The sequence below is a fragment of the Vanessa atalanta genome, chromosome 18, assembly GCF_905147765.1.
Source record: "Vanessa atalanta chromosome 18, ilVanAtal1.2, whole genome shotgun sequence".
Lineage (NCBI taxonomy): Eukaryota > Metazoa > Arthropoda > Insecta > Lepidoptera > Nymphalidae > Vanessa > Vanessa atalanta.
Genome location: NC_061888.1, coordinates 4,595,642 through 4,613,300, shown reverse-complemented (window position 1 = coordinate 4,613,300; position 17,659 = coordinate 4,595,642). Strand labels below are relative to the sequence as shown.

Here is a 17,659-nt window from a genome sequence, read left to right as displayed (position 1 = left end):
CCTTATCACATAATTGTATGCAAAAAGCTAAGTGACGAAGGTTGTTATTAAAAAAAAAAGATATGAATACGATACACGACAACAAAGGGTCTACGACGCATATTCCGTTCCAATATAAGTTTCTATCAAACTATATCATCTATTAACCGTAATACAAATACATGATAGATATTGAAGATATACCTATCTTAAATAGATCGGAAACTATCGAATATTATATATTTACAGTTTCAATTACCTAAAGTAATTCTATTCGGCATTGCTTCCTTCCATCGTCGATTTTAACACTTAAATTACTGAAAGGAAGTAAAAGTAGACATCCGCTTCATTTAAATACGTAATTATTATACATCAACAAAAATTAAATGTACTTAAATTTAATTTGAATGTTCAATATATTTTAAAAAGATCGCCCCAATTCATTCGATTAATATCGTAATTGGTCTTATTAAAAAAAAAAGTACCGCTGACGACACTGTTTTTAAAATGGTGACTTTCTTCTTAGCCAACCATCCTTTATTTTAACCAGCATTTATTACGGTATAAATATTCTAACTATTATTATATGCCTTTATATTCGGTCAGGTCACTTCGTTGGGCTTATCATACTTTATACTATTTGTCGCCCAAGGCTTCGGTCTCGTCTTAAGGTTTGATCATCAAGTGTTCGGCTATAAAAAGTTTCTTATGTCCTTCCTTGGAAAAATGAAATACTCTCAAAAAATAACAATGCGGATGCAAACCACTTGTTTTGAAAATCCTGCGGAATTAGATAACGACCATCGTCACATAAAATTTATAATTCTCATAGATACAATAAATATTTATGTTTTGAACGTTATTAGTTAGACTCTTGGTATGATTTTATTTACTCAGCAATTATAAGCAATGAAAATTACTTTGATTTTACAATAGCAATATTAATTTTGTAATGCATTATTGCAGCAGCCGGTGGAAGGTACGGCGCGGGCGGTGAAGTCTACGGCGAAGGCTACGCGACGGAATACGGCGGCTGTGCGGAGTGGAGCGAGTGGCCGGGCGAGCAGCACGCACTGCTGCCGCAGGATAAGCTGCCCTACCCGGCCTCCGGGCCCTGCTTCACTGGTATGTTACATTCGTAATATTACTTAAGTTTTAGATATAGGAAATAACAATAAAAATAAACTACACTTATTTAATAATTACCAAAGTACTGGCTTCTCCTCTAAATATTGTTTCGGAGTGTGATTGATCAAGTTTTCTTCTTTCGAATCAAATCGATGACGGAAGAAAGAGAGGAATCAGTGTTTATATATCTCTATCTAAACACCTAAAACACTAAATTTGTACATTTGTTTTCGTTTCTAAGAATAATTTCAATTAATAAATTTCGATAAATCTTTGTAATATTTAAAAGTCAGCTCAGATAATATAAACAATGTCCAGTACATCGTAAAGCAAGTGTGTACTATCTGTACAGGTTCAGGACCGATCCAGCTGTGGCAGTTCCTACTGGAGCTTCTCACCGACAGGAGCTGCCAAGGGTTCATCTCGTGGACCGGCGACGGCTGGGAGTTCAAACTTACAGACCCCGATGAGGTATGTTACTTTCTAATTCCCTTTATTACTATAATAACTCTTAAAGGTAATATTTTTGAACCAAAATGTCTGTCTAAACTTATCTACCACACATTTTATTATAATACTAACGTATTTAAAACTGCGTTATACATAACATCAATAAGCGATCCTACTAAAAAAATAAACAATAAATATTTAAGAATATGAAACAAAAAAACAATTTGAAACAAAAATATCCTAAAACGTCATAAAACATATATTATTTACAATTTCTTCCTTGCAATTTTCATCTGACAGCGGACAATGTAGTTTCACTTCGAAAGATGTTATAAAATTTGATATATCCAGGTCGCCCGACGTTGGGGCATCCGCAAGAACAAGCCCAAGATGAACTATGAGAAACTGTCGCGTGGCCTGCGCTACTACTACGACAAGAACATCATCCACAAGACGGCCGGCAAGCGCTACGTGTACCGCTTCGTGTGCGACCTGCAGAGCTTGCTTGGGTAAATATCTATTTAGATTCTGGAAGATGTGACGTGGTGACTAGAACTAAATCGTAACCAAAGACTAATGTGTCTAATGATTTTCATGTGTAGGTTGGCAAAACTACTTGCCTTCAAAAGGAAAGGAATCATTTACCCTTTACTGCCCCAAGGGCAGTAATACTTTTTCCAACTTCGTCAAGTTTGGCTTTACAAGTTTTAAGAATAAAATATCTACTTAAAAGTTTTAGTGTTGCATACATGTTGTATTAAAATTATATTCTTAGCATCCATGGTGATGTTAAAAATGTTAATAACAACATCAATGATTTAATTGAATCTTTAAAAAAATCACTCATAACCATAAATATTTATCTTGTGTTTTTTGTTTTGACGATATAAATATTCATTTTTTTTAAATAATTGTAAATTTTACAAAGTTAATATCGATTTTTTTTGTTTCAGTATATCACCAGAGCAACTGCACGCAATGTATGAGCCTAAAATGGAAAAGAAAGACGACGACTGAACCCAAATCTAGACGATTGTTTCACCAGTCACATTCACATCTAGTAAATAAAAAACGGATTTTATGAATAAACTTTCGTTTCATGCAAATTTATATTCTTTCAACGCTTCAATATGCCACGGTATCATATCATACATATTTAATTTATTGCCATATTAAAAAAAATTAAAGCGCAATACATTTTGTTACTTTTGTTTTTGCTTTTAAACGAAAATATTTAAAAAAATGCAACTATATAACTGCAACAACGATCATTAATTAGGATTTTACTAATACTAAGCGTTTACACCGTATATTTTCGTTTTCATTATCGTTATGAATATCATATAAATGTCGGATTTGATCTCATGCACATCCACCAGTGGGATTTATTTACTTACTAATGAGTATGACGTGGTTCTTTCATACACCATACATAATTTTAAGTACCAGATTTAACCAACGGTGCCTTAACACATACAGACTGTTGTTGATTTTGTATTTCTAAATAAATTAATATTGATCCGATTATATGATAAATGTACACGCCAGTATTAAAAGGCACTACATACAAACATGTTTTTTTTAAATATCTTTTTATAATTATTACATTTCGCTGAAACCAAGTGTATTAATTAAAACAAACGCATTCTGAAAATTTATAGATATTTATGAATTAGTAAAAATATAGCATTGTTCATATACTCATATAAATTATTCTAAATACAAATAATTTCGGCTTTATATACATTTTCTCGACAGTGTTGCTACTCGTTCAGATTTCTCAATAAGAGAAATCATCTTCTTACATAGTCTACATAGTAAAATACTGCTATCAATTTTATAATACTGTAAATATAAGTTAATTTTGTTACTTTATAAAAATAATTAGGTATTATATTATAATAGGAAATAAGTGTTGTATGTTTGATTCGCAAATTGTTGCAATATGCGGTTAAATTAATGCATTGTTAGAATGATGAAGGACATGAAAAATCTATTTAGTTCACATAAGTCCAAAGATTATAAAAATCTACATGAGTGCCCACCAATTGGAAAATAAATACTGTGAAATCACCAAAGGGACTTCTCTTTGATAAAAAAAACATATAAATTAATTAAATAACCTTTGTAATAAATGCGGCCTGTGAATTTATAAGGAAAGTATAGCAACACCGGGTGACATCAACTTGTCGCTGATCTCGTGGTAAGGGATTGTAATGTCTTACTAGTTATGAAATTAATTAGTTGTATTATTTTCAATTTTTATAGCTCCTAGCATACACCGAAGATATTTCGATAAGTTTTATTTTGTAAAGTATTACTCCTCCATCAATATTATACTCATGAAAATAGCAGTTGTCTCTTAGTACTAGGTGCTAGATATTGTAATATAATGATCCCTTCAAAGATGTCTTCCCTGATTTGATAAAGTTCTTACGATGAATGTAATTGATTTTAAGAGGAATTATTAAATTTTCTGTATGATGTTGATAAATAAATGTTCGTGTATCAGCCAAATTGATGTACCTACCTATCAATGTTGTATGTATTGATGGAAGATATAAAATTAAATATATATATTTACGAAATTATTTGTTGTTTCTTTTTAATTTCCAAATGATTACAATTTAAATAGCCCTAGGTAGTAAAACCTAAGGGCGGTACCTCGCCGACAGCATTGCTTGTAATGCAACAATTTAAGATTACATTTTGAACATTAGCCTGCAGTCGAGTGAGGTGTTTTTTGCAATGTCGGTAGAAGCCGTCACATTTGTCTCGATCGAATCGTTATGAATCTATACTATTATCTACGTAAAAAAAGGCAATAAAAACGATATTGGTGTTACAATCTATGTTAAAATCGACGAAATTTGCGAGGTTGCGGATGCTAATGATAAGTCTTAAAAATCGATTCTTACTAAACAAATATGAGCTTTAAAGACGTAGGAATAGTTAATATTATTTACAAAAAAATTATAGCCTAAATATAATAAATCTACTTCTTCGTATCAGTAGTACTAAGTAGATTTATAAGATAACTAACCCTTAAAGAGCATCTTCATTGGGGCTATAGAGCCCTCTGGGAAACCTACTCACCAATTATTCTACAAAAGTTATATGCCAAACAGCAATATGTACTCATACGATTACGATATAGTGATTATCTTTTAACTAAAAAAATGTTTTTCATTGATTGAAGTATTGTATTTAAAAGAATAAAAACTCCAATACCGCAGAAGTAAGGCTAATATTTTGGTCTCAGCTATCATATTTGGTCCACCTCGATGACATGTATGTACATATACAGATACATTATCCAATCTCAAAGCTACTGTTAGCTGGCATGTCTTGGCAACCCACTATAGTTATTCCTAATAAAACTAGTTCGGATCAAATTGTGAACATAATTTCGTCTGATTTATCAAGTAAAGAAAATATCGAACCCCGTGCGAAATTATAAAAACAACACCTGGCCCACGATTCTTGCCTTGCCTAGCCTTCAATCCTAATAATGATAATTTTATGACATAAAACTTTATGCAACTGAAAAAACACTTATAATTTATTATTTATTAAAATATATTAATTATAATAGAAATTAATCCATATTACAAATATAAGCCACACAGTCTGTTAGACAACAGAAAACATAAAATCTCCTGTGATAGAACAATAATAACAGACAAAACTATCCATTATAATAGACCAGATATCACCGTTCAGAATAAAACCCATAGAGTTGTTTATCTTATCGATACCAGCTATGTTGTATATTTCTTATTCACATAACATACAAACCACTATTAATAAAAAACTGAGTTAATATCAAGATATTGTCATGCTTGCCATCTTGCCAAAGCAGATATAGTACACATAGACCCAATAGTCAGACGTGGTACCAAAATCCCTGACAAAAAGTATGAACACCATACAAATGCCAACATTTATGCTCCACATGCTCCATAAAAACGCCATGAAAGTAAAACGCCAGTGATGCCGTGGTTAATAACTCTCTATATTTAGGAAGGCTCTATCTATCTATCTCTATGTTTAGTAATCAAAAAAAGTCTGAAATCATAACAGACTTAGTTAATATAAATATAGTCGACAACTTCTACGCATGCATGCTTTACGATTTTTTTATTTAATTAGTTTCTTAAAAAATGTTACGGCTAAAAATCCTTATTTTATTTTCCGCCGTTCATATAATCTCAGTCAATGTAAGAATTGGCAATGTAAGAAATTATAACATTTTTTTACGGTGCTGATGTCTCTGGGCAGTGGTGGCTAATAACCTTGAAGTGGTCCATTTGCTCGTTCTATGCTATAAAATAAGAACAAGAACCACATTTGGCAATTAACACAGTTCTGAACAACATTCAAACTTTACCGAGTGAAATCCGCGCCACTGTCGCAATATGAAAAGGTCAATCGATTGAGCTCTTTGAAAATTGGGTATTTAATTTGGGTATTTTTTATTCTATATGGGATAATAATGTGAATGAGGATTACAAAAAGAAGAAAATGAATAATTAAAACTGCTTCACACATTTATCGATAAAAAATATTGGTAAAGTAATGTATAACTAACGAAGTTATTGGCATTACAGAAAAAAGTTTTAGACAAAAATTGTACATAATTAAAAGATCTAGACTTTGAGAATCGGTAAAATTTAATAAAATTGAATGGTTGGGGAGAAAACGACGAAAAATAGAGAAAAAAGTAAGATTTTTACCTTGCCTTTTTACCTTTAATAACTTCAAAAATATTAATGTTATAAAAAAAGTTTCAAATAAAAAAGTTAATAAATTCTATTTAGAAGATAAAAAGTTTCTACAATTTTTTGCCTAACACTGATAATTCTCGAGATATCGAATTAATAATCCCCAAACTGTGTTCGTTCATGTTTTTTTATTTTGTAATTTGACTGTACTATAAGGCGTTTGACCAGTTTTGATGGAAACATTCTTTTAAACTTCGAATTTGGAATTTAATAAGACCAATATATGTCATAATTGGTGGATTATAGACCTGAGCTTTAAAGGCTGTGGAAGGGATTGTCTGAGGATTTGTCTAAAACCTTAATTCAGGATAGGAGAGATTGGAGAATTAAAAAATCAGTCTAATAATAAGGATGGACTTTTAGGACGAGCACGGGGTTGTAATAATTATCCTAGACGGGACCAAAGAGGGAGAGAGGAAATGAGGAAACCTAGTAATAAAATAAAAAACACCCACAAGCTACTCTTCGTTAGGAAATGCTATTCGAATATCGTTCATGAGAATGCTGAGACTATGCGCATAATGAAACACAAATATTGACAGCTGTCAAACAATTGTCAAATAATTAAGTGTATACTGTATAGATTGTGATGTAATTTTTTTTTAATAACTAAGTATAAAATACATTTCACCTGTTCCGTTAACTTAAATTGGAGTAAAACAAAAATATAACGATGAAGTTGTCGCAAGTATTACATAGACAACATATTGGTTTTATGTTTAAAAAACATTGGATGGTCCAAGGCAAACGCGTGCCAATTGATACTGGTGTTGAAGATAGCTTAAAACAAAAAGGAATTCCTTTTGAAGATGCTTTAGAATTCGTAAAAGAAAAACAAGAGCCAAAAGAACGGTAAATTCGGTGTTACTATTATCGGTAAAAAAGAGGTTATAATTACATGAAAATAGTTAATAAATATTGTGTTGCTAAGTTGAACTGATTTAAAACACATATAATATATTAGATAATAGAAGTTTGAAACAACATTGCCAGTAGTTCTTACTAAAACATGATATAATTAAATTAAAAATATGTAAGTTATGCAAATATTTACATTAGCTTGTATATTAGCTATTACAACCTAATATACAAGCAAGCTAGAACTTATATAAAAATCATAGTGGACATACTCATATATATTCTAAACAATACCTTTCAAAATTTGCTGCTGCAAATCAACCAATTTCCATATTTCTTATTGGCATATGCTTAATCTATAGAAAATATAAATGTTAGGCACATTTATATTTTAGATAATATAATTTTAAAAGTTAAACTAAAACCTTTAAATAAAACTATATCATATAATATTTACATTTATTTGTTTATTACAGAATTAAAATTGTAGGTCCTTATGAACGTCCTCTTCCACAAGATGAAAATCATCCAGATTTTAAAGAGAGACCCTGTTACACTCTTAAGAAATCCAATGTGCTTTTGGAAGGTATCTCTCAAGCGCAAGTACTTACAAAGACTATAATAGCTGAAGATGTGTTGCCTCAAAGAATTGAGGAGCTTGCAGAGTTACCAGCTCCAAAAGCTATCCACAGAGGAGTTAAACAGGCAATATTGAATGCAAATGTTTTTGATTGTGAACAAAAAAAATTACCAAAAAAAAAAGATCCTGTAAGACCAGCCTATAACTTTTCAAGAATATTGGGTATTTCCGATAGACGAAGAAAGTAAGTATATGCTTTTAAATTAATATTACTGTGTGAATAAATAATATGAGTATTTAAGTATATGCACATGAGTGTTGCTAGTTCAAACTTTAAATTTCACAAACACTTAAGTTTTCAACATTTTTTGATTTATTTTTGAATTAATTTTCCAAAATATTTTGGTGATTTGTATCTGAGTAAGCAACAAAATTTCTGAATTATAAATAAATTTAGTCATTTATTTAATATCATAACATTATAATTCCAATGCTTCTGAAATAAATTATTTGTTATTTAATTGAATAATATAATATAATTAATTGAATTATTTTTAGCTTAAATTTAACAAACAAGTTGCTTCAATTGGTTGAAAAAAGTAATGATGCAGAAGTGACTCAAAACAAATATGTACTAAATGATGTTGAAAGTCTAAGTGTATTTGATAAAGAAGATGATTTAATACAGTTTCAAGAAATGTCTAACATCCTGGTCACAAGCAATAAGCCCTTGAAACATGACTTGAATGAATCTAATATACCATTTATTGAAATACCTGATTTGTATCCAGTGAAGCACACAGTAACATTACCTCCAGAACACTTTTACTCAGAAAGTAGCAAATATCGTAAGTGTTTTATATTATTTATACTTTGAATAAGTTTTGATATGCATTCATAATTTATGATTGATTGATTGATTAATTTGTTAAGGAATTTCAGCTTATTTCACCATACAGCAAAAATGTTCACTCCCCATTAATTCATAGTACCTAGTAAATTTTAGAAGAAAAGAATAATTTAGTTGCACATTTTCTGTCCCAATTTGTCTACTCAAAATCTTGATACAAAATAAAATATAAAATAAAAAAACATGTAAAAAACATAAAATTAATAATAATAAAAAATAGTTATAAGATGGTTGATGTCAGTGGAGTGTTCAAAATTGTTAATATTAGTGATTTTATATGTACCTATTTATTGACAGTGCATTAACTACTGCACTAAATCCTCACTTAGCCATATAGGATACAGGAATTTAATAAATCTGCACTATTGCCTACAATCCAGGATAGAACACTAGGATTGATTTTTAAGTCAAAACTCTTGGTTCCTTACTTATATTTTTATTTCAAGTTTTTAGTTACTCGTAAGTTCTAAGAGTTCATAATTAATGATTATTTATAAAAATACTACTCTAAAATATACTCATTGAAGTGTTGGCGGAAGGTAAATATTGGGTGTTTATAGACTGCCGATCGTGTGAAAAAGTTCATTCCTTATAATTATGTGTGTACTTCCACAAAAGCGTATATGACATTATATATTTCAATTAAAGATACAACCTTACAATTGCAACAATTATTAAATATTTAAACCAGACTATAAAGTTATCTATGGCACTATATTATAAAATCATGTTTTCTATGCCAAAATGACACGTTTGGGTAAATGAGGCTTAAAGTTTAATTAGTAAACCTAATTTCGCAGAAGTACCAGTTGACACTTTAGCCTTTCTTCCTTCCCTCTGATAATATTTTTTTAATGCTTTGTTTCAGCTGTGCGATCAAGTATAATCAAAAAGCATCCACACACTACATGGCTCCATTTCAACAGCACAGAAGTGAACAATATTTTCGAGACACCTGTCACACCAACACAAATACTGGGACGTTCCCTTACTCATGCATTTACAGTAGCCACAGCATATGCAAAACAATTATATGGGGTAAATAAAATATTTTTTCTTTTGTTTTTGAAAAGTATTGTATTTTGGTGCTATATATCTTTGTATTTATTACAGGAGGATGTAAAAGACCTACCCGACCCAATACACTTAAATTGCATTCAAACAGATGGCCAGCGTTTTCATTTTGGAGTGTTGGAGTTAAACACACTTAATTTGGATGGTACCGAAGGCACCAAGAATGTATGGTATTGCAAAAATGACCTTAAGTTGTACGACTCCTGCCGATACTTAAGTGCTATACCTGTTTTAGAAAACTATAACCCGAAAGTATATGGTTATATCAACGCTTTTTATAATTGTTAAAAAAATGCAAATGTTAAGAATAATAATTTAGTAATAAATAGATTTTTACCAAAATTTTATTTTACTGACTAACTAAAATCAATAGATTCTAATAAGAGAAAAATATATTCTTTAAATGTATTCATGTATATATAACAATATATTTACAAGAGCACAAATACATTTATTTCTGATTAGAATACACAATGCTTGCACATACCAAAACACTTTGTACATTAAATATTAATAGCAAGTTAGGTAAGTCAAACACAAAAGGTTTATATTTATGCAAGGTCTCATTTCTCTGTAGTGAATTTCTGTAATCGACGTCTTCTAAGCTCTTCCGCATCCGCATCGATGCTATCTCTGCAAGATATCAAGATGAAACAGATAAATATAATTTGTGCGGTATAAAAATATTCGTAGAGTACACACACACACGCACGCATTATATAATAGTTAAAGATAATATGTAGTTATAAAAAAGTGATACTACACAAAAAGATAAATATTTTCACAGCCTCTTAGTGTTTTTTTTTCTTTGATAAATTCCATAAAACATAAAAAAATTACATTTTTCTCACATACAACAAAGTAACCTAGTTAATTCTCACCTAAAGGAATCAGGACTTGTTGTATCAGCATCGTCCGTTGTGAAATCGTCCCTGCTCGTTGAAGGTCCCGGGGTTGGCTTGTATGTTGAAGTGGTGGGTACCACATCTGGTTCAGTCTTCACTTTAACAGAAGCCTCCGGAGATGGCTCCGTCCGGCTGTTAATAAGATTAATATATCATTTTTGCTAAGTATTATAATATAATAATATGTGATCAGAGGGTTTTTTGATGAGAGCCACCTAGGAGGAGTCTCTCGTAGTTTCTCTTCTCCTACTCTAGATTTAATAATGTTGTTCATAAAATTTAGATTCACAATTTGTTGTAAGCTAAAAGTTTTAAATTCGCAACTGTTATACACAGTAATAATATTTATATATATATATATAGTATATACTATATGTTATTCGTACTTACTTTAAATCAGTTTGTGTGGCGACAGTATTACAATTTAAGGGCAAGTTAGCAACGACGTTGGAGTATTGTTGCATGAGGAGCACCGACGCGTCTAGCATAGCTTGAATTTCACGGAGCAACTATAAAAAATATATATATTATCTGTTTTGCTTAACTCACAAGTAGACACAATTGATTTCATTTAATTATGGCCCCTGGAGGGACTGGTGCGGCGTGTCCGCGGAGCTAGTCTCGTGTACCTGCAGGCGGGCCTCCACGTTCCGCCGCTCGGTGCCCTCGAGGCGGCGCAGCTCGTCGGCGCTGAGGCTGGCGAGCGCGGCGGGGCGCGGCGGCGGCGGCGGCAGGCCCCAGCCCATCATAGCTGTGGGGTCGCGATACCATTTTAAATTTCACCGTTTATAGTAGAAAACATCAACAACTAAAAATAAACGGCCCTAAAAACTTTCACTGAAATACAAATATAATTCCTTTTATGCTTTGCCTAAATAACGCGTTACGACGCGTGATACCTTCATTGATTGATTGATAAAGTGGCACACAAATTTGCACGATTGCGAAATTATAAGTGTGGCCTTGAGTGCACTTATAATCATTTAATCATAAAAATCAATTTGAAAAACAAGTCATACTATAATTTGAATATACCAAAGTATGTATTTATAGTACACAAAATTACATGTCAAATAAAAAGTCAAATTTCAACTCTGTGGAATAAGAGGAAGCAGTTCTGAGTCAGGTAGCAAGATTTAACGTAAACAAACAGCGAGTTAAATAGATTAAAAAACGTAGTTACGTGGGGGCGGCATGTTGGGGAAGGGCGGCGGCACGGGCGCGGCGCTGGGCGGCGGCGGCGCGTGCGGCACGTTGGCGTTGGCGTTGGCGTTGGGCGCGTGGGGCGCGTTGGGCGGCGCCTGCGCGTTGGCGTTGGCGGGCTCCGGCGCGGGCGCTCGCAGCACGTTGAGGCGGCACGTTGGGCACGTCTGCTGCCGTTGGAACCAGAGCCGAAGACACGCCGCGTGGAATATATGATTGCACGGCAGCTTCTTTGCGCCTGTTGAGACAAAATTGCGTATCATGTTAAGTACCAAGTACACATGTTCGCCGTAACACATTCGTTCACCAGGATAGTTTTTAAATAATTTTCAAGTTGATCAAGTTTAGAAATCTGAACAAAATAACAAATTAAATTATATGTACAGTCTATGTTAAAACTAACTAAATTAGAGGTATATGTTTATGCGTAACTTATTGTATGGTAAGAAAACTTAACCCTAGAAACTTTATGGCAAGAGAAATGACATGCGACAGCTCATTGGTATAGCGAAAATGTATTTTATTTATCCAGCTTAAGATATTATGCGTATGGAAAAGAAAAAGAAGAATTCAAGCTTCGGCTTTACGTATTTTTTCTGGCACGGTGACCGCACCGCCTCAATAGACCGACGAATCAGACGGCAAGAACCAAAAATTTTTAAACCTTTTTTTTTATTTTGACAATGCAAATATTAACAAGTCAAAAAAATGTCTTCACTATACCACACTATACACAATTAACTTAAGATTGTATTAATAACTTCAATTAAAATAGGTCCTTAGCAGTAGCTACATCAACATTCACAATGTCTGATAATTTTCATGAAAATGTAGTCATAGCAAGTTCAACGAGACTAAACATGTAGAGGTAAAGTTGAAGGTCGTTTGTCTCACCGCTGTGCATCTCCTCGCGACAGATAATACACTCGTTGTCCGCGGCCGCCAGCTCCGCAGCCGTGGCGTCCGGGTACAGGGTGTTCATATTGCGAATCGCGCGTCGAGACAGAACCACGTCATTGTAAGCCTTCTTGAAACTCCTGCGGTTAATATAAAGATAATTAGATTACACTACTTAATACTCGACAAAACTGAAGAGCTTGATACCCTTTTGACTAAAGCATAGCTAACTTTCGAGTAGAGGTTAGTCAATATCTCGACTAATGCAAAAACTTGGTAACCGTTGGAAAAAGTTTTATTTGTTCAGTACATAAGGATTACATTTGCTGATCGATAGAAGTAAAAATCAAATATTGATTGGGAAATTGTTAACGAGCTCTGAGGAAAACGGGAGAAAAAAACCTGACTTAATTTTATAAAGTTTCAATTTAATAGCTTTCAATAATATAGGAAAAATAACGCAAACGGGACAAACAAAGACATCTTAACCTTATCAGTATAAATATAGACAGATACATATATACTTTTGGCAGCGGTTATTGTCCCGTGCATAGATCACGCATCACTAACTAAACGTCGCAGTTACAATTCTGAGAAAACACGTTTCGAACACAGGACGTTTTCGATGTGTGTTAAAAAATACGATGCTGACAGACACTCTAAACGCTAAAACGGTCAAAATGATTTTATACAATCTAGAAATTTCTTTTGCTGTGCTTTTAACCCTCTCGCTTAAAATTAATTGTTCTTGCAAAACGGCAATATATACTAATTCAAAAATAATATAAATATAACGTTTTTTCCTACGAAAAAAATCTGTCTAGCAAAAAATACTCAAAATAGTCTAAGGTCCGATTTTAATGTAAATAAAAACCGCATCAATGAGTTTTTGATAAATAACATTATTTACCAGGAATTTATTGACAAAAAAAACACAAATATGCTTACACCACACTAGTTCCGCCATTGAGTGTTATTAAGATGAATCAAATTCTGGGAAATACTTACATCATGATGGGAAATTTAAGTAAAATGTGGAATTTTGACATCATGTCCGTTATTCGTGCAATTAGTATATTTATCAACACTTAAAGTAAATAAATATTTGTTTATATAAGTACCTCATAGTTTCATACATAGGTCGGAAAGCAAACAAGGGCAACGTGTAGATTCGGACCATGACAGCTACGAAGCCGACGTAGAGAAGCACTTTGAGGAAGTTGATGGCCAGCTCCGTGTAGAGCAGCACTGCGGCCTTGCTCTCCCATGGCGCCTCCCAGCGAGAGTCAATTGCGTGCAGTAGATACTGGACAACATCAATAATAATAAATGGCTATATTTTTCTCAGTAACAAATTATACTACATATGTTAAATATGATTATTATTTAAAGAAATTAAATATGCTTGTAAGAGACTATACTTCTATATTACAAGACAATATATTTATTACAGACCAACAAATTACGACAGGAAGCATCTAACAATTTTTAATTTGCGTTAATTTTTATCTGTATCTAGAGATTATCTACATACAGATAAAAATAAGCTTTGTGAGAATAATTAATCATCTCTCCTATCGTCAATGCGCCAGCAACTTACTAAGATGTTATGACCCCTATACCAACTGACTCACTCACCCCTTAAATTGAACACGACAATACTTAATTAAAAGTATTACTTTTTGGCGGTACAATATATATTAGGGTGTCACAAACATATAAACCCTCATTTTGAAATATTAAGTCACATGTAATGTAACTCTGACCTCCATACTGTATATATAGTACTGTATGTATATATATAACATTTAGATTTAAATCCCAAGAAGTACAGGTGGACTGTGTTGTAATTTTATTTTTTACATGTTTTTTTTTTTTAATTTAAACTGTAGTATGATTGTTATGAAGTAATATTAAGTTGAACTGATAATTATCTAAATAGACATCAAGTCACGTTTTAAAGCAATTTCTATTGATGACTCAATATATATGATGATGAAAGTTCATAATTGTTTACTGTTTAGGTTGTAGGGTTTTAGCGAACGAGTAATTATCTACATTTCGTCGAAAGTAACGTCGCCTGTAGGTGTCCAGCTAAGATGTGTACAACCATAGCCTTAATGAAAAGATAAACTATATCTATACAAATTCAATAACTATTAATAATAAATTAATAACAATAACAATTGAATATTGTTAATATTGAAAGTTCCATGAACAATTTTCTTATTAATAAAGAATCCTTGATTATTAAATGATTACATTACTCATATAGACTATTAAAAAATAAAATTACCTTTATCAATATATTCACGATCATTATTATTAATATGCTGTATTCAAATCCAAAGACCAATTGCACTGAAGGGCCTTTCGTGGCCGTGAATGCATATGCATGGTGGATGAAATACAAATCAGCTTGTGCCAAGAGCATCAACAGGCTCAGAATTCTGATATGGAACAACCATCCAATCACGGGACTCCTTTCCATCTAAAAAAAATAAATATCTATTATAAAACATAGGTTCCTTTATAGTTATTGCTATACGCTGTGTAGTTTTCTGCAAAGATTAGAGGATCCAATCTATGCTGCCTTCTTATGAGTCAGTAATTTAAACTATACAATCACAGAACAGAACAGAACAGAACAGAACAGAACAGAACTTGGTTATCTAGCACCCATCCCTATGTTTCGATATTGACACTATGCTGAATTCTCAAAGAACTTTGTATATTCCTTGTATTAACACTATAAACATTGCGCCAGTAAGTACCAATTGTCAGAGTCATCTCAATACTCAGTAACTGGAAAACTTCAGCATTTAATCTTTCATACTTATTATAAAGTATATATCAAACTCCTTGAGACAACCAAAATAGAATGATTTATTTAAAATTATATTAAATGTTATTTTTCAGTAAAGCGTCAGTTAAAAAAACCTGTATTTCAGATTATAACAATCTGATGACTGGTTTAAGCTACATTTGGTCACCATATGGAGTTCTTTTTCCTGGCAAACAAAAATAATATAGTGCCTGAGGAACTCTATAGCTGAAAATGCAATATATAAGATATTGGTCTCCAATGCAAAAGAATTATTGTCTAAGGTGCCTTAGTAAGTAATAATGCCCGACACAGTATAGTAAAAACAACACAATACTATTCCCATTTGCTTTTCCATTTACTTTTTAAGACAAAAGCCCTTTTTAAATTATTGGAATAAAAGCTCTGAGTACAATAAAATACTAATATGATTGCAGTGATGTGTATCCCATGTATTACCATTCCATTTAATAATTCAAAAACATTCTTATTGCTTCTGTTATGCAATACATTGAAATTATCAATTCATTAAAATAAATGTAAAATAATTAAAATTATTACTTACATAATCAACCCTATCTTCAGCAAGCCAATGGAATGCCTTCAAGAATAGCAAAAGTGTGAATAGTGCTATGAATTTAGGATTGAAATCATCTCGGAACACCGTAAAAGCCAGACATGTCTCCGTTATTGCAAACCAGGATCTCTCAATGAGGTGCTAAAATCCATATTTAATTACAAATTAATTACATAAATAAAATATCATTACAACACAAAAACTTAATCAAAAACATTCTAGTAAGACTTTGGTAGGACATTCTAATAAGTTAAAATTAAATGGCCGACTATATTTATATCTATGATTAACAATGTTTATTATTACAATGTTTTCACACAATAGTCAAGACAAAAGACTTGACACAAATAAAATTGATTTGATACCTTTACAAATAATTTATATTTGAGCATAGGAACTGCACTACATTAATTAATATAATAATATACAGTCTTAATGAATATAATAATAATTATTACCTCAAATTCAGCTGGACGTAGTTGGCCAAAGAAGATCTTTCTTAATATTTTACCTACCAATAATACCAGTATAAAGGCCTGCAAATACATGACCTGCAATAATAAAAATGCCACAATTTATTTTGTATACTATTATATTATAAACATATAATTTTGAAAACACAAAAATGCTACAATGATAAATACTATATACGTTAAAACACAAATTTTTCATAATAAAGTATGATATAAAATAATTTATTTCGCAACATCAAAAACGAACTTTAAAGCTTCATAAAATACCAGTCAAAATTTTAATTACTTACAGCCATGCTAGGATTTGAGTTAGTAAGGTAAACTACTGATGGATAAAACTGTTTCTTCTGGTAATAGGCATTGCCTATTACCACAGTCGTTAGTGCTAGACTGATTACAGTCGCTACTACAGCCTTCATCTTCATTGAAATTAACTAAGCACTACACGTCCATACACTAAATTTTATTATTAAATAAACTGATAAATTATTTAAGCACTCTGAAGTCGCACAACTATCAACAAATTCATTTTCAAAACATCATATCATATCACTCGTTGGAACAAAAAACTAATTTTGACGTGTTCAATGTTCATTTGTGTTGTGTCAATTTAATTTTCACAGATATTCTTTAAAAACAAAAAGATTCGGATATTCACTATGTTATCATGATTGCAAAACTTTATAATTTTGTAAATCTCTAAAAATTTTATGATGTCAATAGTAATTATAATTTAATGAGTAAACAAGCATACAATTAAGATTCAGATTTGATATCATATGGTTACCGTGCAACTTAAAATATTTTTGTAGCTTCAAATATGAAATATTATTATTGAGGCTTAAGGGACATTTTAACGTTTAGACTCAATATTTTTGGATTTATTCCATAACTAGTTTTTGGACGTATTTAGACCTAGAAACAAAAATATTTTTATTAAGTAATAAAATTTCTTATTAAGTATATTTTTACATAAAATATTATAAAATTATGAAATTTAGTTCACACATATTTTTT

At 31.6% G+C, this 17,659-nt stretch overlaps 3 protein-coding genes across 4 annotated transcripts in view; 2 read left to right on the top strand and 1 right to left on the bottom strand.

Annotated features, from left to right (window-relative positions):
- Nucleotides 1-4,148, top strand: part of LOC125071062 (ETS-like protein pointed) — a 121,981-nt gene extending 117,833 nt beyond the window's left edge. For both annotated transcript variants that reach the window (XM_047681135.1, XM_047681136.1), the window contains 4 exons: nt 946-1,104; nt 1,460-1,578; nt 1,909-2,066; nt 2,511-4,148. In XM_047681135.1, coding sequence (XP_047537091.1) covers nt 946-1,104; nt 1,460-1,578; nt 1,909-2,066; nt 2,511-2,574 — 500 coding nt within the window. In that variant the 3' untranslated portion in view covers nt 2,575-4,148. The remainder of the gene's footprint in view (nt 1-945; nt 1,105-1,459; nt 1,579-1,908; nt 2,067-2,510) is intronic.
- Nucleotides 4,149-6,899: 2,751 nt separating this feature from the next.
- On the top strand, nt 6,900-10,098 carry LOC125071207 (39S ribosomal protein L37, mitochondrial). Its single transcript, XM_047681327.1, has 5 exons — nt 6,900-7,193; nt 7,676-8,023; nt 8,338-8,627; nt 9,558-9,727; nt 9,803-10,098. The coding sequence occupies exons 1-5, from the start codon at nt 7,015-7,017 to the stop codon at nt 10,049-10,051; spliced, it is 1,236 nt and encodes a 411-aa protein (XP_047537283.1). The 5' UTR covers nt 6,900-7,014; the 3' UTR covers nt 10,052-10,098.
- Nucleotides 10,099-10,193: 95 nt separating this feature from the next.
- Nucleotides 10,194-17,230, bottom strand: LOC125071206 (E3 ubiquitin-protein ligase synoviolin). The gene is made up of 11 exons (XM_047681325.1): nt 16,933-17,230; nt 16,628-16,720; nt 16,158-16,310; nt 15,065-15,259; nt 13,890-14,074; nt 12,766-12,908; nt 11,852-12,109; nt 11,298-11,419; nt 11,059-11,177; nt 10,645-10,800; nt 10,194-10,396 (listed from the first exon to the last, which is right to left on the bottom strand). Exons 1-11 carry the CDS (start codon nt 17,065-17,067, stop codon nt 10,327-10,329), a joined length of 1,629 nt encoding a protein of 542 aa, XP_047537281.1. The 5' UTR covers nt 17,068-17,230; the 3' UTR covers nt 10,194-10,326.
- Nucleotides 17,231-17,659: the final 429 nt, after the last annotated feature.